The 23350-nt window shown below is 35.0% G+C and overlaps 1 protein-coding gene across 1 annotated transcript; it reads right to left on the minus strand.

Moving 5' to 3' along the window:
* Positions 1–1240: 1240 nt before the first annotated feature.
* Positions 1241–22576, minus strand: LOC106719345 (UHRF1-binding protein 1-like). Its single transcript, XM_045683623.1, has 28 exons — positions 22404–22576; positions 21284–21485; positions 18277–18387; positions 17902–17979; positions 17121–17225; positions 16754–16880; positions 16168–16328; positions 15765–15915; positions 15323–15449; positions 14512–14617; positions 14203–14317; positions 13396–13487; positions 12845–12980; positions 12049–12224; positions 11551–11665; positions 11305–11439; positions 10665–10834; positions 10306–10481; positions 10048–10184; positions 9800–9937; positions 9368–9536; positions 8661–8775; positions 7200–7334; positions 4381–4512; positions 3482–3625; positions 2918–3222; positions 2186–2297; positions 1241–1849 (listed from the first exon to the last, which is right to left on the minus strand). The coding sequence occupies exons 1-28, from the start codon at positions 22445–22447 to the stop codon at positions 1817–1819; spliced, it is 3747 nt and encodes a 1248-aa protein (XP_045539579.1). The 5' UTR covers positions 22448–22576; the 3' UTR covers positions 1241–1816.
* Positions 22577–23350: the final 774 nt, after the last annotated feature.

The raw sequence follows: 23350 nt of genomic DNA on the forward strand, positions 1-23350 counted from the left end.
AATGTAACGTCATTCTAAATTTACGATTAACCAATAACATATAATAAGATAAAAGGTAAAATTTAATATCGAAGTTATCCCTTTTGGGGTAGAAGTCCATTGTCGTGATATTCTTGGAATTCACAGTATTTGCTTTAGTTCCGATTTAAAAATGGCTGTTGATGAAAAAAATGAACCAGATAACTTTATTTGGCAAAGTTGCCATATTATTATAATTTTTCAACAACTGTAATTTTATGTAGACATTTTTGTTACAACCTAAATATGTTATAAAAAAGCTAAATTGTTTTTTTTATATATTTACATTTTGATTATACGATTATTTATATAATAATTATATAGAAAGCGTTTGGAAGATAAATACGAGGAGTACATGAGTTGAGTTTACAAGCCTTATTTTTTTTTCTTCAAATGAATACAATTATTTTTATGTTAAAATATTATAATTATTGCTAATCTTTCATTATCAACTTTTCCTTTATTTTTTATTTACTATATTAAGTCTATTAAATAATTAAGAAACAATATTACTAAACTATCAAAATATTTTATAAAAAAATATTGAAGGTGTATTGTAAAACAAATTACATTAAAAAAAAGTATTCAACGATGTGTAAAAACATGCACCTCATTTCATTTATAAAAATACATTCTTTTTAATTCATTACATTTATATAATTTACGCAGTTATCATTATCCAATAAAAATCCGCATAAAATAACCTTAATGAATTCTATCATACTAAAAATTCACTAAAGGGAACCACTGACTCTGAGTGCGGAATTAAGTTTAAAAAAAATATTAATTTACAACCCGTTTAAGACATGTGTATTTACCAAGATATTAAGATCTTTTTAAAAATTAAAAATAATTAATAAATGCAAATCTTTTAACTAATTATTTTAAGCACTGCTGAGAAAAAGAACAATTGTAAAAATTCAATAGTGGGTTTCTAAGACCAAAATCTTCGTTTAAAACATATTGCTATCTCTGTTTTGTCAAAGATAATGACAAGGATGACGATATTGTTTTATATAGAGATTTTGGTCTCAGAAACAGTTAAAAGAAATTAAGTAATTTTGTTTGTCAAAAAAAAAAACAACTTGAATTAAAAATGGTCTCAGAATTACAGTTTCATAGCGTTTTTCGTAGCCTCTAATATATTTTCTATGATTAAATACAATACTTTACATAATTAGAAATTTAAATTATTCTTAATTAAAAATAAAACACAAAGTAACGAAGCCATCAATGACGTATTTAACCACGAGCTTGGTCATAAAATTTTGAATCTATTTGATATTTATAAATAAAATTATTCGCGCCAAAATATGTCTGTTATATAAAAGTCTAACTTATCTAGATTTTAGTCAAATCACTGGGTTACCACAAGTATAGTTCTTTGCAAATATCTTGGCTGATGACCTTGAGAAAGCATCAAACATTGCGATTGATTCGTACAATGTTTCGAGCAGTGAAGATATTTGAATAACACTATAAATGTACTCAAATCGCATGGAAAATCTTTAGACAGTTATAATCTATTCCATTAAAGATCTAAACTTTGTAAATTTAAAATTTTACACTAAAATTCACAACATTTTTTACAGTTTCATTACACTTTAAGTCACTAAAAAAGTGTCACATTTTCTAGATATTAATTTGTTTACAAAATTTAGACCTCGATGTGGAATATCAGTAGCCAGCATATGCTGAACCGTGGCGCGGTGCAGCGTGTATGCAGCGGGGTCTCTCAACGTCGGTCGCCGCAGCACGCCGTGCAGTCTAGGCAGTGCTGCGCGCCGCTGCGGGACCGCTACCTCTTGCTGCGACAACCGCTTAGTTGTTCCTGAAAAAATTAACATTACATTATATAAATGAAGCAAAGGTAAATTACAGAAGTTCCAGAAGTTCATATAAAAAACTGTGACCGTCCAATAGTAAGTCATAAATCTCTAAGTTTGTGGTGTGTGTGTATAGGCATCATGAAAATTTAATATTTAGTAAATCTACTAAATCTACAGTCTGAACCGTTGTCGTCAAATCCTAATATAAATGTTTTCAGACATCTTGACGGCTCTTAGGTTCGCGCGAATCGCAGAACATAATGTTAGGTGTGTTGAGGTGTAGCCTGTGCAAAACGCCGGTGACCTTGAGCCACCAAGATATTTGAAAAGAGTTATACCTGCAAGACTCGGACGGCGTCCAACAGCTGCTGCTTGTCTGCCAGCAAGTTGGCCGCCTCCTGCTGCGCTGCGTGCACACACTGCTTCAGTACTGACGCCTCTTCTACTTTGCTGTGGTATAAAGAAAAACATCTTAACGAAAAAAAAACCTTTAAATTCTTCAAATTTATTTTCATCAATACTTTTTCTCTATGATAACATGGATGTTGCCAACTGGGGTCGGGGGAGGGGACTGATGGCGGCGCCCTTCAATGATTTAAAAAAAGTTTCATACCTATAATAAGTATTACTCTATTCTGAGCTAATAATCTTACTAATATTATAAATGCGAATGTTTAGATGGATGGATGGATGTTTATTCGAAGGTATCTCCGGAACAGCTGAACAAATCTTGATGAAATTTGGCACAGATATAGAACATAGTCTGGAATAACACATAAGCTACTTTTTAAGTTTTTTTGAATTCCGCGTGGACGGAGTCGCGGGCGATAGCTAGTGAATTATAAACAATACATCTTATTAATATTATAAATGCGAATGTTTGGATGGATGGATGAATGTTTGTTTGAAGGCATCTCCAGAACGGCTCAACGGATCTTGATGAAATTAAGCACAGATGTAGAACATAATCTAGAAGAACACTACTTATTATATTTTCTTTTAATTTCGCGGTCGGAGTCGCGGGCGGCAGCTAGTAAATAATATAGCAAAGGTAAATAAAACAAACTCACGCTCTCAACTCCCTATTATCTTCAGCTATCCTAGCTAATGTGACGAGACGTTTCCTCAATTCCTCGTTCTCTTTGCTGAGCTGTTCTATCCGCTCCGCAGCCTCGTCGTGTTGTGATGTGGGCGTGGCCGGTGACGTCACAGTGGAGGGCGTGGCGAGGGGCGGGCCGAGGTAGACCACGCCCGTGTTGTCGCGCGTCACTCGCAATGAACTCAGGTCCAGGTCCAAAGGTTGAGGAGGTGGAGAAGATATCGAACGAGTTGGACGGTCTTCTATTAAATGGAGTTTTACGTTTTCTATTAGTACCTGTGGAAGGAAAACAAATAATCAAGTATTGTAGATAAGATTTTCATGTCTTAAGTAGTGATTATTAGAGATTTCAACAAAATAATATGATAAAGAGGAAAAAACATAGAAAAACTATATTTTTCTATGTTTGTCACTAATAAACCCAAAAACTACTTAACTGATTAAAAAAATATTTTACCAATAGAATGCTACATTATCACTGAGTAACATAGGCTATATTTTATATAGTTAAAATGTTGTTTTGTTTACTTGTTACCTCTAAAGGCATGGGTGGTGCGATGATTTCGTCTTCAATGAACTCTGCCAGCGCTAATGCGGTGCTCATGTTGAGAGCTATACTCAAATCACGCACTCTTGCTTCCAGCAGCTCCTCATACGCAGCCAAACCAGTCGACTCTCCCTGAAATTTAAAAAAATAGTCAAGTAAATCTGATCTCACAATTTTTTTTATATCTTAAAGTGGCTAACGAATGAGCGATCACATGAATTCGTCGAAATGGCGAAGCGACCGCTGTTCATAGACATTCGCAATTGCAGATTCGTTGCCTACCCTCAATCGACGAAGGCGGAGACGCACAAAAAGAGAATATTTAACCTTCCTATGCATCTCCTCCTCCATCAAATCCACCTCCGCTTCCTTATAAGAAAAGTGTGGGAAGGAAAAGAGGACTAAAACAAGTCCTCCGGCACCACACTCATCAGACTATACTTGGAATTACTTCCACTTGACGTCTGTCTTCTGTGTGGTCGTGGTATTTCACTGAGCGAGGACAATTCGTGCAACTGATGTTGTTGCTAGCGTCTACCACTGTTTACTAAACGAAAAACTTCTCATCCTTTCCTTATACGAAAAGGATGCGAAGGGGAAAAAGACTTAAAATTGGGCATCTGACAAGTACGCGAAATTACTTCCACTTCACGGATATTCCCTCTTCCTATGCTTCCCCTCCTCCGAAACACGTGCATATGTTTTGTACAGGTATTTCGGAAGTCTAAACGCAGGATACAAAAGTTTGTCAGCTTGATTATTCTAATGTCAAATTAAGTCAATTTATTAAGACGATAAAAAACTTTCTAGAAAAATGAACACGTACATTGCCAAAAACAAAATATAATTGATATTAAAATTGTTAGACTTTTTTGTTAGTTTCTTACCTTTTCATCAACTTGTTTTGGAAGTTCATTTCTAATCAGTCTGAGTGCGACATGCGGAGTATCTCTAGTCTTCAATTCAGTATCATCTACTCCAGGCTCCGTCCAAGCGCGGGCTCGCATCGAGAACTTATTCTATAACATGTTTAAGTGATAAGTTAACGTATTTAAGTTAACAATTAAATAACTATTTTTAAATTGTATTTTTATACAATCTACATTTTGTTCCTTCTATTTTTTATAACATGCATTTCTAATTGGTATGTATTAAATAAGTGAAATTATATTAAAAATCAATAAATAATAAAAAAAAATAGTTTTTTTTTAAAACAAAATGTCTTATTTTTAAAGTGTAAAGTAAAATGATTTAATTTTGTTTTCTGTAAGAAATAAAAAAAAACTAAATAAAGAAATGGTTATGAATTAAATCTATAAAGCAATAAACAATCTACAAGTACATATATGAACCTTTTAAAGTAGTCTAAAGTTACAAAATGACTGCAAGCGAGTTTTCAAGTAAATCAAGTTAATATAAGCTTGTAATTTACAGCTATAAAAAAACTAATTATATATACAATTAATAAAATTGAAGTGTCTGTATGTCTGAATATATAAAAAAATCATATTATGCCATATATTTACATTGCTGAAAATGAAATAGATTTTTCTTTAAATTTTCGTCTGTCTGCTCGTAAAACCGCGTTTGTTCCGGGTAGGGTTGCCAGGTCGCCAAAACAGTCCGAGCAAACTAGCCGAATAGACCAGACAGTTTGCCCGGACATTTGGGTAGAAAGGTCGGAAACCATTTAGGATTTTGTCTCAGTATTAATAGGTAAACTCTCGTTTGGGAAATGTAAAAAGCCTAACAAAAGCCGGACAACCGTTTATTTTCGGAAACGCAATCAAAAAGCTTACCTATGGTCCAGCGTTAACCGGACGCCTGGTAACGCTAGTTCTGTGTAATGTATAGACTGATGAGAAGGTAACTCATGCATGCGGGTTAGTTTTTTTTTAAATAAATTTATAATAGACAACAGAAATTTTCTTGTATAATTGTAGAATGAATTCAGTTTGTGCACGACTGTACTTTGCAATAAGACACCGTTTGCCAAAAGGTTTTAAAAATATTAAATAGCAACTAACTAAAAATTGCGTCGTGTTAATTTTGATGCCACCCAGTGTTTGTGTGCATTAAATAAAATAAGCAGTCACGAAAATGTTTCCATCTTTGTCAAGTTACATAAATTTGACCACAGATGGGCACAGTTAATCGAAAAGTTAACTTCGTTAATTAAAAAATTAACTTCGTTAATCGTTAATTCGTTAATTAAGAAATTAACTTCGTTAATCGTTAAAGCGTTAAATTCTCGAAAATTTAACGTGTTACAGTTAATCGTTAACAGTTAACCATACCAAAATTTTTAACGGATTAACGAGTTAATGCCCATCTTTGAATTTGCAAATATTAAAAATATTTCCCGATATTATTAATAGTTGGTTTCCGAGACTTAAATTCCTGTATAAAATATAACATCCCTCTCAATATCTTTAACAAAACAGAGATTGTTTATTTTATACACAGATTTTGGTTTCAAAAACAAACGATAAGTGTGGTTCAAATTTTCAAAAGTCTGTTTATTTCTTACTTATAATTTTGTAAATAAAACCGAAAGATTTGGACTGGATTTCCTTAAATATAGTCTATGTTCTATGTTTTATTAGAAGGAAACATTTTCAGCCAGTCATCCACACAGACAAACCCCCTTTGCTAGGACACAAACCGCTACAAACTAACGCAGTCAACAACTACGTCATTATGCGATCAAATAATCGCAAATTGTACCTTGAGTCGTATCTATGGTCGCGAGCCGAGCGGCCGGGAGTTGCCATAGAGAAAAAAAAACACACACATAGACAACATAGTTCAGAAAAAAAATACATACCATTTTAAAATTTAAATTTAGAATCACAAAAAATTTAACTGAAGTGACATTTCTTAATATATTGTTGTCTCTGTTTATTTCATAAATATGAAAAAGATAACAATATGTATTAAAAATGTCACAACTGTGAAATTTTAACAGTTAAAATGAGAATATGGAAACACACATGCAAAAATAACTACTATATCATCATATATATTCTAGACGTTAAATTAAACGTTCAAATTATTTTTATTTTATTTAAATACTAGCTTTTACCCGCGACTCCGTCCGCGCGGAATAAAAAAAAATGCACACAAGATAAAAAGTTCCTATGTCCGTTTCCTCGTTCGAAGCTACCTGCCCACCAATTTTCAGTCAAATCGATTCAGCCGTTCTTGAGTTATAAATAGTGTAACTAACACGACTTTCTTTTATATATATATAAGATATGACAAATATATATGACGATATTGTATAATTAGAAAGAATAAAAAAGGATACGATTTGATAAATTATGAACATGCTTGGAAAATCAATTTAAAACTCAAATAACTTAAAAATATTTTGAATAAAATGTAGCGTATTTTTTAATATAAATATAATATAAAATTGTAGATGAAAAATGTATGTGAAAATATAATTATTATGTTTTGAAATCCAAAAATATAAGAAGTTCAATTAAATGTGAGCATGAGTAATGTAAATTGAAAGTACATAAGACGTTAGAGTTGAGGTAAAATGAGTTTTATGTGTGAAGTAATAGAGTACATTTTACACTACAAGTATATACACCTGAAATTCATCTAATAGTTTTAGACAAGACGTAAACGAATCGAAGTAAAATTGAGTCTTATGTAAAAGAAATTAGAGTGTAATTTATAATATCAATGTATTAACCTGGAACTCATCCCAGGGTATGGCTGCGCACTCATCAGTGCTGAGATCATCAGCTGCAAGACGCAGACAGGACTTGCCGCCTGAGCTCTGCTGCACCAAGTGAATGTTGTTCAAACGCCACGTGCACGTCGATATCTGTATAGAGATCATTTTTTTATTGATATAAAGCTTTATCAAGAAGTTTGAAAGTAGCGCCAGTTATCGAGAAATTGAGGAGCAGAAGGTTAGCGTGTTTGGAGTAATGAGATTGAATGTGGATCACTAGAAAGGTAGAGGAAGACCAAAGAAAGTATTGATGGATTGTGTGAAAGAGGATAGACGGCAGATAGAGATGTATGGAGGAGTAGTACATACTATGCCGACCCTTCATAGGTATAAGGGCAGGTCGATGATGATGATGATGAAATAAAGCTTCATCAAATTTTTAGCAGGAAATCCTCAATTTAAATGAAGACGCAACATTCGCTTAAAGCAAGATAGGAGATAGAAAGAGAGTAAGAACTCATTCTCTCTTCCTCTATATGCGTTTATGGAATACTAGGTGTCGCCCGCGATTCCGTTCTGTTCTCGCGGAATTAAAAAAAAAAAACGTAATAAGTAACCCATGTGTTCATCATCATCAACCTGCCCTTATCCCTATGGAGGGTCGGCACAGTATGTACTACTCCTCCATACATCTCTATCAGCCGTCATATCTGAATTTATCCCTTTCTTACGCATATCCTCTTTCACACAATCCATCCATACTTTCTTTGGTCTTCCTCTACCTTTATAGTCATCCACATTCAATCTCATTACTTTTTTGTTTATATGATTATCATCCTTCCGCATAACATGTCCAAACCACGCTAACCTTCTGCTCCTGAATTTCTCGATAACTGGCGCTACTTTCAAACTTCCTCTGATATGCACATTCTTAACTTTATCTTTTCTTGTCACACCACACATCCATCTTAGTACGCATCTCAGCTACATACAATCTTCTTTCATCCGAAACCTTGGTGGCCCAACATTCAGATCCGTACAGTAACCCATGTGTTCGTCCAGACTATATTCTACATCTATGCCAAATTTCATCAAGATCCGTTGAGTCGTTTCAGAGATACCTACTCAAACAAACATCCATCCATCTAAACATTCGCATTCATATTATATATTAATTACAGAAAGATTAAAATAGTTGTCTGACTACATTCGCGCAGAATTAAAAAAAATCCTTAATTAGTATCCTATATACTCTAACCAGAGTATATTTTACATCTATGCCACTTTTTATAGAGATACGATAAGACGTTATGGAGATATCTAACAATAAACATCCATCCATCCATCTAAACAAATTTATAATATTAGTAAGATTAAAATGCATGTTTTAACATTGACAAAACTCAATGTAAAGCTTCTAACTTTTATTGTACATGTTTCACTTGGACACAAAGATTATTAGTGATTGTAACTTACCAGGTCTCGTCTCCTGCAGGAGCTGGCGAGGGAGTGGTCGCTGGGTGAGGAGGAGCGCTCCACCACTTCAGCCGCCACCTCCACGCCCGTAGACATGCGCCCCTGCTCGAACTCCCTGATGCCAGACCAAGTTATTCCATAAAACTTCGGATACAGCAGTTAATCTTCTTATTTGCAATAAGTTAATCTACTCTAAACGGTTTCATAACTTTTATATCACTAATACATTCTTCTTAACCAAGAAAATATGATAAAATGAATTGTCAATCAATACTGAAATAATTAAAAATGAAATATATCATAAACAAACACCAAAATACGTTGCATTTCTTTTGATAACAAAGAGGCGAAGAGTTTTTTATATTAGGGTAATGAACCAATTATACAGAGGTAGGGGGTGTGTAATGTACCGGAGGTGTGTAATATACAGCGGGCGTGTAAATTACAGGTGATGTGTAATGTACAGGGAGTGTATAATGTACAGGAAGTGTGTAATGTACAGGAAGTGTGTAATGTACAGGAAGTGTGTAATGTACGGGAAGTGTGCAATGTACAGGAAGTGTTTAATGTACGGGAAGTGTGCAATGTACAGGAAGTGTTTAATGTACAGGAAGTGTGTAATGTACGGGAAGTGTTTAATGTACAGGAAGTGTGTAATGTACAGGGAGTGTGTAATAGAATGTGTGTGAAAAAGGAGATGTGTATACCTGAATGCGACGTCAGCATCGTCCGGCGATTCCGCGGCGAGGCCGACGAGGACGTACCGCTCACTGTCCGAGCTGGCGGTTGACGCCGCGTCACTCCGTGAGTCGTCGCGTCCCAGCGCGTCCAGTGACGTCACCAGTGACGTCAGACCGCGACGCATCGACGAGAAACCTGACGTAAACAATAGTTTTTTTAACATATAGTAAAGTTTGATTGAAGTTATTTCACAAATTTTGAAATTTCCATGAAATAAAAGAGTTTGGTTTTTTAAATGCTATAATCCTACTATAAAATTCCACTCTCTTATTAATACACGTTGTTTTCTCTGTTTTTCAATGAAAATGAGAGAGACGATGATTTATTTTTGTATATACTACCTAAGTGGTATTCAAAGTTAGGTTCGGAAACCTCACAGTGATATATCTGGTTCTCACCTCCAAAACTGATCCCCGGACTGGGCGGTACCTCTTCAGCAGGCAGAGGCTGCACACTACAGACCTCTATCGGAGCGGGTAGCGAGAGCACGGCACTGTCACGGTCCTGCATAGAGGGCGCCATTGTCGCCTCCGAACCTAAATATATATTAAATCTATGATTTTCATTGATGTAAAGTATGTGAAAGATAAAGATCGAAAGACAATAACGTACGCATTTAAACAATGGTAAGGGATTAACAATTTACCCATTTTAAGGTCTTGTAGACTGGAAGAATCGAGGGGTACGCTGTCGAGGTCCCTGGAGGACTCCTGTCCGGGACAGTTTGACGGCAGCACCAGAGTCAACTCTACTGCTGGCACAACAATTCCTACCACTATTGACCTAAGAAAGAAACACTGTATAAATCATTTTCAAAGGGTAGCTGTAACTAAAAAAATCAATATGCCATTAATTTCAAATCCACCTCAGGAAAAGTGGAATCTACTTGTCATCTCATCCTCACCCATCATCTCCATCAGGTTGTCGCGCGGCGTCATGTGCGAGCCAGGCCATCATCTCAGCTACACGCTCCAGCGTACGCAGCAGGAACAGCAGCTGGTAGTGGTTGAGCTGCAGCCCCGCCAGTCCACAGGTTCGACCGATCACCCAGATACGGGAGAAACCCTCATCGAAATAAAGCTGATGGAAGAAAATTTAATATTTAAAGAAAATTAATAATTTTCTTTAAATTTGAAATAGAGGGCGGTAGTTGTCAGTGTTTGGTAATCCAAATAGTGAGTCATATCTTAAAGTTAGACGTAGAAATGATAACGTCTTGTTTGGAAGTAAGGAGGCGGTAGTATAATGAAAAGTGGGCGGTACCCAAGCGGTGAGGGGCGTGGCGTCGAGTAACGGTGCGGGCTTGTAATTGGTTGCGCGTGCGCCACAAAAGTCCGCCCACAATGGCTCGACGCGCGCGCACCACACTGACCGGTTCTCACGCCACAGTAGCTCCGGGGAGATCGCACTACCCCGGTCTATGTCATCTAAATCTAAAATAACATTGACAAAATTGCTGAATGCACAATAAATCATAAACATTAAGGAAAAGGAAAGAACGAAAGGTACGAACTTTGAACCTTGAAATACTCCAATAGTTTTTTTGTGTTTCAAGGTGACTGTACGGGATGAGTCGTCCGACATATTGTATATTGTAAATTAATAAATAAACAAATAAATAAGTAATTTAGTAGATAATAAGATACATAATAAGTTTTGTAAAACATATTTTTTATCTACAAATAAAGGAAAAGTACGGCTTAAACCCCCCTACGTGCTAAGCCCCTCTTGCGGCGCATATAAGAAGGCGCCCGATGGCCACAAAGCAGGGGAATTCTACAGTCTACTAAAATATCAGAAGATCTGCCTTTTCATTTCACCAGCAAATTCGGTGTGCATCCTGAACAGTGACAATAAATGAAAAGATGGGGGGGTATGTAATAAAGTAATGAATACGTCTTACTATCAGCGTGGAGCAAGAACTGTTCGTGTATGGGGTCGAGGTCATCAGGCATGCAGGGGAACTGCCCCCCTTGCGGCGCCGCACGACGTAAGCAAGATATTATAGACGCGAGGTCTGCACGAGTACCTGCTGTATCTGAAAGTAAGTTCATAAATACATGAAAGAATTATTAAATTAAAGCGTGAACTATGACCCCCTACCTTAATCGGGGTCTTTTAGGTCTGAAATTAACACTAGTTTACTTACTAGATCTAGGTGATTCCCTGACATTAGTGAATGTGGCTCGGGCGGTGCAGATGTGCAGCTCCTTGGGGCGGTCCCTCTGCTGCGACACGTGCTCCGGACCAGCCTCCAGCACTAACTGGAACAATTACTTAATATTACATTTGTTCAACTTGTGATACTATTGTCACATATTGTCTCTGGTTATTCAAAGAGAACGTAAGAGATGTCAATAAAAAGTGTCCCGGCTGACGAAACTCATAGTAATATGTCACAAAAACTATGGTTACATTAGTTATTTTTAGCGAAACCCCCCCCCCCCTCCCAGATTACCTTTGAACTGTAGCCTTTGTTTTCTTACTATTTTATATAAGAGGGCAAATGAGCGATAGGATCAACGACGCTCATCGACATCTGCGCCACCAAAGGACTTTCAAATCCAAGTATTGCTGCCAAGTTTTACTGGTTTAGAAAACCGCCGAGGAGAGACCGTACCACAACGCGGCTGTGCAAGTTACTAACCTTAGGCATAATAGCCTCTGTGCGTACATCAATGTAACTGGTCTGGTCTTCTGCTGCAGTGGCTGTGGCCAGCGCTCGGCCAACGTGCGGCAAGAACGCGGACAGCCACACCACGCTCGGTACATCCACTGACACGCGCACTGGACTCAGCTGAACGTACAACTTCGGAGAAGGTACTGTAGAGTACACTAAAAAATGTTTATCCGACTCGAAGGATCTAGTTTTAAATGTTTTTTTTTATTTGATAAATAGTTTATATCAAAGGCATACTGATGCATTCTAATTACGTTTAAAAAATATCCGACTCGAAGGACCGACTTTTAAATGTTTTTTTTTTGTAATTTAATGAGTAATTTATTTAAAAGACATACTTATGCATTCCAATTATAAAAAAATTGTCCGACTCGAAGGATCGAGTTTTAAATGATTTTTTTTTTGTAATTCAATAAATAATTTATTTTAAAGACAAAGTGTTGCATTTAATTCCTTTATTGGTTACTTAAACACTCGCTTAATGCAGCTGATCCTATGCTAAATCTAGTAAGGGTCGCTTTTAATGACCATTTAGCGACTCTGAATATGAGAGTTACATTGTATGTGTGTATATTTATTTTTGTGTAAATTATTATTGAAAAAAAGGATTAGAATAATTATATATTGTTACTTTTGTATCATATCTATTGAAAATGTCTACGAAAATTAAACACAAATTATTAAAAAATTTGGACTAAACAGGAGAAAATTAGTCATGATATGTAATAGACCAGGAGTCATTAAGTATATGAGGATATCTAACCAGGGAAGCATACATCGCCAGGGTAATAGAAGAAGGTAAGTTCAGCGTGCAGCAGCCCCGCGTCCCCGGGGAGTGTCGCTTTCTCCGCACTCACAAGGGGGCGCGGCGTCTCTCGGGACTTTGATCCTGTTGACACCTTGAAAAAAAAAGTAAATATAAAAATGTCGATGTGTTTAAAGAATCGAAATTAATTAAATGTCTAAATTTTTTTTAGTTCATTGATCTATTTTTAGGTTAGAGTCACCAAAATAAATATATAGACCGATAAAGTTATATGAACGGTTGAGCTTAAGTCTAACTAAATTATAACAGCTCAATAACGCCCCTCTGTCAACGTCAAAAAATGTCAAGATCATGCTGTAGCTGTCATTTCATTTCCTTCTTTTATGTTATTTTCTGTGTCTAAGTAGGTTTTATATGTCAAAACCAACCGCGATAGCAGCGCCCCTCACGATGGTTCAGATTTTTTTTTTAAATCCAACAGCATTTCATGAATTATCTAAACTTTTCTTATCTGGTAACAATTTATTAATATTTAAATCAACAATTACCTTATTAACAGTGAAGTCATCTATCCTGAGTACGAGACAAGTTGTCATCAGTTTGCTGAGTTGCTGCAGTATTCTAGTGCGAGTCGGAGATGCTGTAAATTTTTCACTTATTTTTTTTATATTACAAGATAGCAAACGAGCAAGCGGCCACATGAATTCGCCGAAATAGCGAAGCGATCGCTGCCCATAGACATTCGCAATTGCAGCTACGTTAGCGCAATCGACAAAGGAGACGCACAAAAAGAGAATATTTAACCTTCCTATACATCTCCATCAAATCCACCTTCCCTTCCCATCCTTTCCTTATAAGAAAAGGGGTGGGAAGAGAAAGAGGACTAAAATAAGTCCTCCAGCACCACACTCATCAGACTGTACTTGAAATTACTTCCACTTGAAGTCTGTCTTCTGTGAGGTCGTGGTATTTCATTGAGCGAGGACAATTCGTACAAATGAAACCTAATCTATACTAATATTACAGAAAGGAAAATTAATGGTTTATTTGCATTGAATCTCCGTCTACTGAACAGATTTTAAAAATTCTTTCACTGCTGGATAGCTATACTATCCCTAGATGATATAGACTATACTAATTTCCAGTTTTTTTTTAATTCCATGCAAAAAAGTCGTTGGGAATTCCTAGTTGATATTAATACAAAATATAACCTATGATCGTGAAGTAACTAGTACTCAATCTTCAACAATAGTCACAGAGATTGTAATTTGGACTATTTTTTTTTTAATTTTGCAGTAAAACATACTTTAAAAGAATCTTTTTAGACAATTTAAGGCTTTATATTTATAACATACGTTGTGAAGTAACATTAGTGGACGGATTGTGTGCAGTCTGCGGGGAAGTCGTAGTCGTCTTGTGATTAAGTCCATTGGAGACTGGAGCTTCTGTCTTCTCTTGATTACTTTGTTGCTAAAATTAAACATTTATATTGTTGCCATATATAAAAAATATTCAGTGTCGCTATATTTACATGAAAAAAAATAAATTTAGGTTTTTTAAACATCTAGAATAAGCAGAAAATAACAATTGCAGAAAAAATGAATAAAAAAAGAAAAAATCAGTATGAAATATTTTGAAACGTGTTAGTGCAAATGAAAATGTACCTTATTACTGGGTGTTAAAGGTCTAGGATCTAATGTGTCCAGCAGTGCCGTGCAGAAGGTCGACAAAGCTTGTGACAGCCACTGGCTGTGTGGTGTTGCCGCTTCCCTGCAATGTCAATGTCAAATGTGTATTATGGCAACATTCACATGCGTCAGTGTGGTCTAATATCATAATTATATACATAAATTCAATAGAAATTACATGTTACTAATATTATTATAAAAAAAGCAGTTATTATTATTATTATAAATGCGAATTTTTGTATGAATGGATGGATATTTATTAGAAGGTATCTCCAAAACTGTATAGATCTAGCTGAAATTTGACATAGATGTAGAACATAGTCTAGAAGAACGCAACAGCTACTAATAAAGTTTCTATTTTAAGTTTCAAGCCAAGTAGTCTATGGTATAGATGATAAGCGATAAAAATCAAAGCTTTTATGAATTGTCATATTGTTTTGTAGATTAAGCGAGCGATCTACTACTGAAATAAAAGGCCGTTAACACAAAGCAACAAAAATCTTCGAAACCTTACGACTTTAGTTGCTAAAACATACGTAATACTATGTCATAGAGTTTTGTATAAAAGTACACGTCGTCAACATTCTATTTTCACTAAAACCAAGATCATCGTGAGAAAGATCGCTGCAATCAAAATCTAGTCGACATGTAGTAGTTATACCTGTATTGACGTAATAGACGACTTGCGTCGACGATTCAACGTTGCGTACAATATCACTTTAAAAGATTTAGATTTCTTTATGTACGAAATGTCTAAATCTTCACAGATATATGACATGACACTTACCTATATCCCCTCCAATGTCGCCTGTCATCTGATGCCTTGTGGTAGGGGAAGAGGTCAGCCTGCATGCTCACCAGGGTCACCTGCAGAGCACCGCCCTTACCCAGTGACGGCATCTCTGAACGACCCACTGGAATACAATTTAATAAAGTTTCCACTGTTAAAATACTTGTATAACAACATATATGTAACAGACGTAAGCAACATATGTGGCTAGAATTTGGCAGGTCGACTGGTGAAATACCACGACCACACAGAAGACAGGATTGAAGTGGAAGAATTTCTGCATAATTTATGTCTGATGCCTAATTTTACCCCGAATCCCCTTCCCACCCTTTTCTTATTGCCTCATGTCCCCTTGCTATCCCTTTATCATTTGAAGAACACACTGGAATAATATTCTCCTCCCACAAAGAAACATGTAGTTTTTGATGGTCTAACTCACGTCCAGGGTCATCACAGAGATGCAGGTCAATCCTGGGCGCGAGCAGGTGGTACGAGGTCTCGCGCACGTCGTGCTTGGCGAACATGCGCGCGAGCAAGTCCCGCTCGCCTGTACTCGCCCGGCTTTGGATTTGCTCGCGAGGTTCTTCGATCTAACGTAATATGAATATGCTTTGAAAAAAGATGTATATTATTTTTCAAATAACTATGTATTTTCATGAAAAACTAAAAAACAAATAAGGGTCAAAAGGCTATTCACATTAGACAAAGACAATTACTTAATGAATCAATAAACAATAGTAAAATTTTCTTGTAAATCGGCTGTCGTTTAGACCAGCCTCACATAACAGTAGGTTTTCACTATCTAAGACTTGTATTGAAAACACGACCATTTCGTTGTATACCTTGCGTGCGGCGGCAGCGCGCGTTGCTGCACGTGTTGCACGTCGCACGGGGCCGGCCAGTGCGGCTGCGCACGCGAGTGCAGCACGCAGCTGACCATCAGTCAGCGCCCACGCCAACGGCTCCGGTCTCACCACCAGCCGAGACCCCGTCACCGCGCAGTCTGATCACAGACATTAATACATCACTACAACTCTATATACCCTGGGAAGAAACATGGTTAGTTGGGGGTTTTACCAGCTAAAAGCCTCTCGGTGACCATCTTCTAGTGACACAAGCGGAGATCCGGGATCCGCAAGTATTACCCCCCAAGACAAAGTAAGCTTTTGTGTACTTTTTCGTATCAAATATAAAATGACTAGCTATCGCCGGCAGCTCTGTCCGCGTGGCATTAAAAAAAAAAACTTAAAAAGTAGCCTATGTGTTCTTCCAGACTATATCAGACTATCTGTGTCAAATTTCATAAAAATCATACAAACATCCATCCATTCGCCTTTATAATATTACTAAGAAGTAACATATTAGTAAGATATGAAGTGTACACGCGTTTACGAGAGTATCACGTTATTGTGTACGTGTAGTACGTACCGGAGAGTCGTTTCTTGATAACAATCCTGCAATGCGTGTTGCCTAACAACAGGCGGAGAGGAGGCAGATTAGCTGCCGCGGCGCCGTGCGCCTTCGCCTCTATTCTAGCACTCTGCCATTCCAATTCCTACGAAACAATGCTTGTAATAAGAAAAAAATAGTAAAAATTCCAACTTAAGCTCTTAAAATTTACTATCATGAAGTATAAGATCCCGTCCAAACCAAATACAACCAGATACAAATTTCGAGGCAAGTCAATCGTGTTTTCCTTAACTGTTCAAAATATCTTATTACATAACTCCAATGCCTTTAAAAATACATAATACATTTATTGAAGAAAATGTATGTCTGAGGGCTGGCATCTCACCTTGAATATCAAAAGTTGTCCAGTGTCGGGGGACTTGATTCTCGTCAGTCTAAGATCTCCCTTCCGACCTTCTGGTGTGCGGGATTCCACTGTTACTCTTGAGATCTAAGACACGGGGAAACTAGAATTAATATATACAGTCGAGGATGTTTATTTACCTACCCACTTAAGTAATTGTTTTTGGCGCTCATTCGTCAATGCATTTATTTAATTTATAATCAAACAAGGTTAACTGAGCCAGTAAGAGATGCGCTTGATTGCGGTTAGTTCTGTCAGAAATATTGTAGAACCTAACAGTTAAAGTAAGAAAAGGATATTTTTTTCACTTTTTTGGCATTAACAGGAGGGCGCTAGTGATCATTAATTAAGTTTATCTTAGGCCTACCAGATCAGATATCCTTATATATTTATGCTAAACTATCGCTGGTAATTATGGTGACAGTTTACAGTAAGATATAATCCTAACTGGGAAGGAAATTTATTTCTTAAACTGTATATGTGGAGAAGTAACTTGTTTTCGCACTGTTGTGGCTTCAGATCACGTAACTATGGCTTGTTTACCAATTGTAGTTCGTTACCTAGTAGTTCGTGATTGTTTCTTAAAAATAAATAAGGTTAATTTAAAAGAAATGAACCTAAACAATACAAATAGGAGTAGCAAATAATATCAATAAGTTCTTGTAATGTAACTGATTAAACTAAATTAAACATATAAAATTTATTTAGTAATTATTGAAAAATTAATGTCGTTGTAATAATTATGTATTGTTATAATTCTTACCTGAACACTGCTGGTAAAGGCATCACAATTGAAGTCAACTTGTACTTGGTTCACAGCCACTGAAATACCATCTATAACCTAAAGACAATAAGGTTCTAAATTGTATAAACAAACTAATGATTCTATTGACATTTATTTAATGCTACTTAAATTTGCAAATTAGACCTTGATTGAGGTTTTTATGGATTTATGATTGGATGTCTTGTGCAATATATTATTTTGTTCGAGTTCGTTGCGTTTCTATCATCAAAAAACTTTAACAAAACAGTAAGTGATGTTTTGCCCGTATTTTGTGGATTAACTAAACTTTATCAAACCATTTATACTGCTCCTTTTTCTTCTACATTATATACCTAAAAGTAAATAGCGTATTACCTTATGTATATAGCTGTATTTTCCCGGTACAGGCATAGCCCCCGCCGCACCCGGGTTCATAACTCGAGGTTCAGTACACACTTCCAACGCTATGTGTACTTCATCCAGATTCTGCAAAGAGAAAATTATGCCACATTCCATATTGTAGACGTACGATCACGCGGTTATGAGTTCGATTCCTGTCATATAATACTGTCATGAAAACTTAGATGCCTTAGACAAGATAAAATTAGTAATCTACACATGTTAATAAAACTAGCTGTCGCACGCAACTCCATCCGGAATAAAAAAAAAAACTTAACTAGTAGCCTATGTGTTCTTCCAGACTGTGTTCTACATCTATGCCAAATTTCATCGAAATCCATGCAGGTTCTAGAGATACCTTGTACGTGATACATTTGGGTTGCTGGTAATGAACCTTTTTTTTTTATTTTGTTTGTCCGCTAGGTTTTGTTCCGGGTAATCGCTGGAACTGCTGGACTGATTTTAAAGGGACTTTGACGGTAAGGTAGCTGATGCACTCGGGCATGTTAAGGCTACTTTTTTATCCTGGGATAACGAAGGTTCGGGCGATCGTTAGTTTAAAATAATGCTATTATTTTTATTTTAACAAAATCATAAAGTTCTACTTAAGTACTACTTAAGTAGACTATGTCTTTTATGTTTCTCTATTTTCATTAATTCGTTTGTATGTTTAACAAAGACTGGTCTCCACATGTGGTTCGTGTTTGTGATGTCTTACAAATGTGTCTTAATTACTTTAAAAATATTATATACTAGCTGTCGCCCGCGACTCTGTCCGCACGGAATCAAAATAAAAACGTAAGAAGTGGCCTATGTGTTCTTCCAGACTATGTTCTACATTTGTGCCAAATTTCATCAAGATCTGTTGAGCCGTTCCGGAGATACCTTCAAACAAACATCCATCCATCCATCTAAACTTTCTCAGTTATAATATTAGTAAGATATAACAAAACAAACTAAGGTTAACACAAGCACAATAAAGCTAACAAAAACAAACAGTGCCAAGGCTAAGTTCAGTGGCGTGGATTTAATTCATTGAATAATTCATGATTTAGGGCTTCATTTAACTTTGTTATCTTGTTTATCTTACGTTCAAAAACACAAGAGAAACGAGCCATTTTGACCGAAATATTTATTAATTCTTTTATTCGTTTTTATTAATTCTTTGAAATACATTAAATCAAAACAATAAAGTAATAGCTGTAAGACTATGTTCAAAACATATTTTTTTTTTCGTGTTGTGAAAACATTGCATTTAAGCAATAAGTAACAAAAAAATATGTATGCAAATTAACGTTTAATAATTATTATTATACGACAGTTCGTTACAATGTTTCTTTACAGTAATTTTGGCAGTGATTGAAGTAGTACTAAAATAGAGATTTCTTGTTCGTAAATTGTATTGCGTTGTGGATTACATCTAAACGTCATGTATAGAAAATAAGCAATATCGTTTCTTCTATCTTTCGTTATTTATAATATTAGTTACTTATTACTAGCTGTCGCTCGCGCAGAATAAAAAAAAAAAACTTAATAAGTAGCCTATGTGTTGAGATGTTCCGGAGATATCTTCAAACACACATCCATCCATCCATCCAAACATTCGCATTTAATATTAGTAAGATATGTATAAAGTACCAAAATTCACTTACATTAGGTACAATAAACGTAATGGGGCTTTTATTGAAACTTTACTTCATCTCAAAAACTTCATTGATATAGTCGTTAACGACGTTAAATAACAGAGTAAACAATAAAAGAAATGCTACGATCATGACTGTCAGAAATAAATAAAAAATTGCAAATCGTAGGGCATTTGATTTGGCACATAGAGAAGAAGCATACTGCTCTACCCAAGGTGTCTACTCTAAAACTGAGTACTGTGCAATAGAGTGTGAAGTCGTCAATAGTATAGAAGATGTTTATTTTTCTTTTTTATATTATAAGGTGGCAAATCAACAAAAAATGAATTCGGTGAAATGTCGAAGCGACTGCGATCGACATTCGCAATTGCAAATGCGTTGCCTACCTTTAATCGACGGAGGAGAAGACGCACAGAAAAAGAATATTTCATCTTCCTATGCATCTTCTCCATCAAATCCACTTTCCCATCCTTATAAGAAAAGGGAAGGGCAAAGACTAAAATTACGCCTCCTGTTTCAGTGTGTTATAATTTTAAATTCATATTATCTTGTCAATGTCAAATAAAAATAAAACTGCATTGTATTTATCAATAGTAGGGGTCACTGACCAGACTGTCTACTGACTGGTGACTCAGTGAATACTGAATATGGCTTCCTTAGACAACACAAATGCAGACTCACTTTTACCCTATATGTTGTAACAATATTATTGTAAGAAATAGAATAAATTTTCTTAAATTAAAACATTGACCACTTTGATAATATATTATTTTGAATATTACATATAAGTACATATACATTTCTTTTTAATAAATTTTTAGCCGACTTCAAAAAGTAGGAGGTTATTAGTCAAGTATTCAAAACACAAATTTCTAGTTATAAAATAAAATAGTGTTGAACCTCACATTACCTCAGAATGGATAATTTTCCAATTTATACATTAAATGTTAAAATACTTTTTAATCCTTCAACTTCTAAAATAAATCTTTAATCTGATTTATATATTTTATAACACATATTATAAACTAACTGTTAACTAACTAAGCGTCCACGCGGAATTACAAAATTAAAATAAATATGTCCGATGTGTTCTTCCAGACTATGCTCTACATCTGTGCCAAATTTCATTGAGATCGGTTGACCCTTTCCGGAGATACCTACTAACAAACATCCATCCATCCATCCAAACATTCAGTCAAATTGATTTAGCTGAAAATTGATGGGGAGGTAGCTTAGAACTAGGAGACGGACATAGGAACTTTTTTATCTTGTGTGCATTTTTTTTATTCCGCGCGGACGGAGTCGCGGGTAAAAGCTAGTTTATAATAAAAAAAACTTACCAAAAGTATAGGAACTGTTTTCAGTTTGGTCCATTGTATTCTGAATGATACACGATTGCATTTTGCAGAACTCAACCTCACCCAGGCAGGTAATTCTAACAGATCTGTCAGCAGATCCTCGTCTAAAGTCAAGTCTTGGAGTTCTCCAGAACCTCGAAGTGCAGATAATGAAATCTGTTCTGGCGATAAATTCTTCGTGTATCTGATAAAAGAAACATATTGAAATTAAGTTATATGGACATTATGAAACAGAAGATCTCATAAAATCAACAAAATTATTCTTTCTTAAATTATTTATTTTATTCAATTTTATAAGCTATAAACATCAAGATTAAGGTTTATAAAACGTTGTACATCAACCCCGAGTGAGTGGGATAACCCGAGAGATATGGTGATTTCTAGGTTTTTTTTTTTAAATGAGACGGTGATAAAATAAAAACCAAAGAATTGTCACATTTAATGTCACTATTTTATCACAATTCTTTTCGTTCATGACATTTAAAGATTATTTAAACTTAACTAGTTATTTTAGATAGTATCTATTTTAATGCTTTGGATTGAGACAACACCATCATTTAGAAAAAAACAGACTATAAGCCAGTGTGTAAATGTGAACAGTTCTGCTAAGTATTAAGATTTTATTTATGATTGTAGATTAATTCAAAAACTACAAGACCAATTATAGCAATAATTTAAGCAATGAAGAGCTCTGTTGATGAGTTACATGGACTATTCTTGTCTACCTATATACCCACAATAAATATGGACATATTACTTGTTCCTTTAAAATCAAAACCAACTATTTTGCCTAATTTAATAAAATGTATTATGGAATGATCATGTACAGTATGGATAAATAATCTGTCTCATATTAAACCTTAGAATTTTTGGGTAAAAAAAATTATTTTTAATCTGTTTTTGTTTAGTACTTAACATTTTTGTTTACAAATTTATAACCCATTTACCTTTATGTTATAGAATATTAATCATACAATGTAATATAACTAGACTTTTATAGATCTTGATGAAGGAAAGTTATTTTGTTTATTTATCTACACTTCTATAGTTTTATCAAAATGTCCTAATTTATGGATATTATCGTAATTATGAGAATTCTTACCTTGATAAGTGTTTCAACAGCTGATTCTTTATGATAGTAACCATTTTCGGTGGTAATTTAATAAAGTCTATCTAACTATAATCAATGTTATTTAAAAGACATATTTTCCACTGAAACGATTTTTCCAATACTTTGAAGATATTTTCTTTCTTTTCTTTTGCGATGTGGTGAAGACAAAGTGAATGAAATGAACTAAAAATGACAGGTGAAGTGAATTGAATGAATGGGAATGTCAGGTGTCAAAGTTAAAGATAGTGATGCCCTTAGAACAGAAGCGATGTTTCGAATAGAAAATCGATAAGCTTATAAGCTATTCGGTTTTTGTGCCAATTATTAAAGACAAAAAATTAACTTTAATAGAGAATATAAACAAAATAAAAAGTGCATTTAATGTAAAAATCAGAGGAAATAGTTAAGTTTTAAAAACTGATTTAAAAATTAATCTTTAAAACAATCTTCAATACTGAAACATGTATCCGACCGTAACCAGGCAACAGATAGAATGGCGCGAGTTTTGTTTACATGTTGTTGAGTTCATATTATTGATTTTATATAACAACAAATTACAAAGGTTCCTTTTTCCAACAAGATGTTCAATAGGAAAAATATATCCTCTTGGGGATAAAGTACCTGGCTGTTGACGACCCTTGGTTAAAGTTAGACTTGTGAAGTTTAAAAAAAACATACATTTTGACATGTAATATCATTTGTTGTCAGATTTATATTTTGCATAGTGCCAGTAATTCTTTTACGTTTGTTTTGCTTTGTTATCGTAAAATATATTGCTTGTGGTTATTTTTTTTTAATAATTCCTTCGATTTTAGAGATTTCTTTCATAATTACTTCATTGCTTTCATAATCACGTATACAAAACCTTTATTGTAAGTGCTTGATAATGTACTTTAAGGTTTTATTGTTATAAATAAAGACGTAAGTAGAGAATATTG

Source organism: Papilio machaon, chromosome 22, assembly GCF_912999745.1.
Source record: "Papilio machaon chromosome 22, ilPapMach1.1, whole genome shotgun sequence".
NCBI classification, from domain to species: Eukaryota; Metazoa; Arthropoda; class Insecta; order Lepidoptera; family Papilionidae; genus Papilio; species Papilio machaon.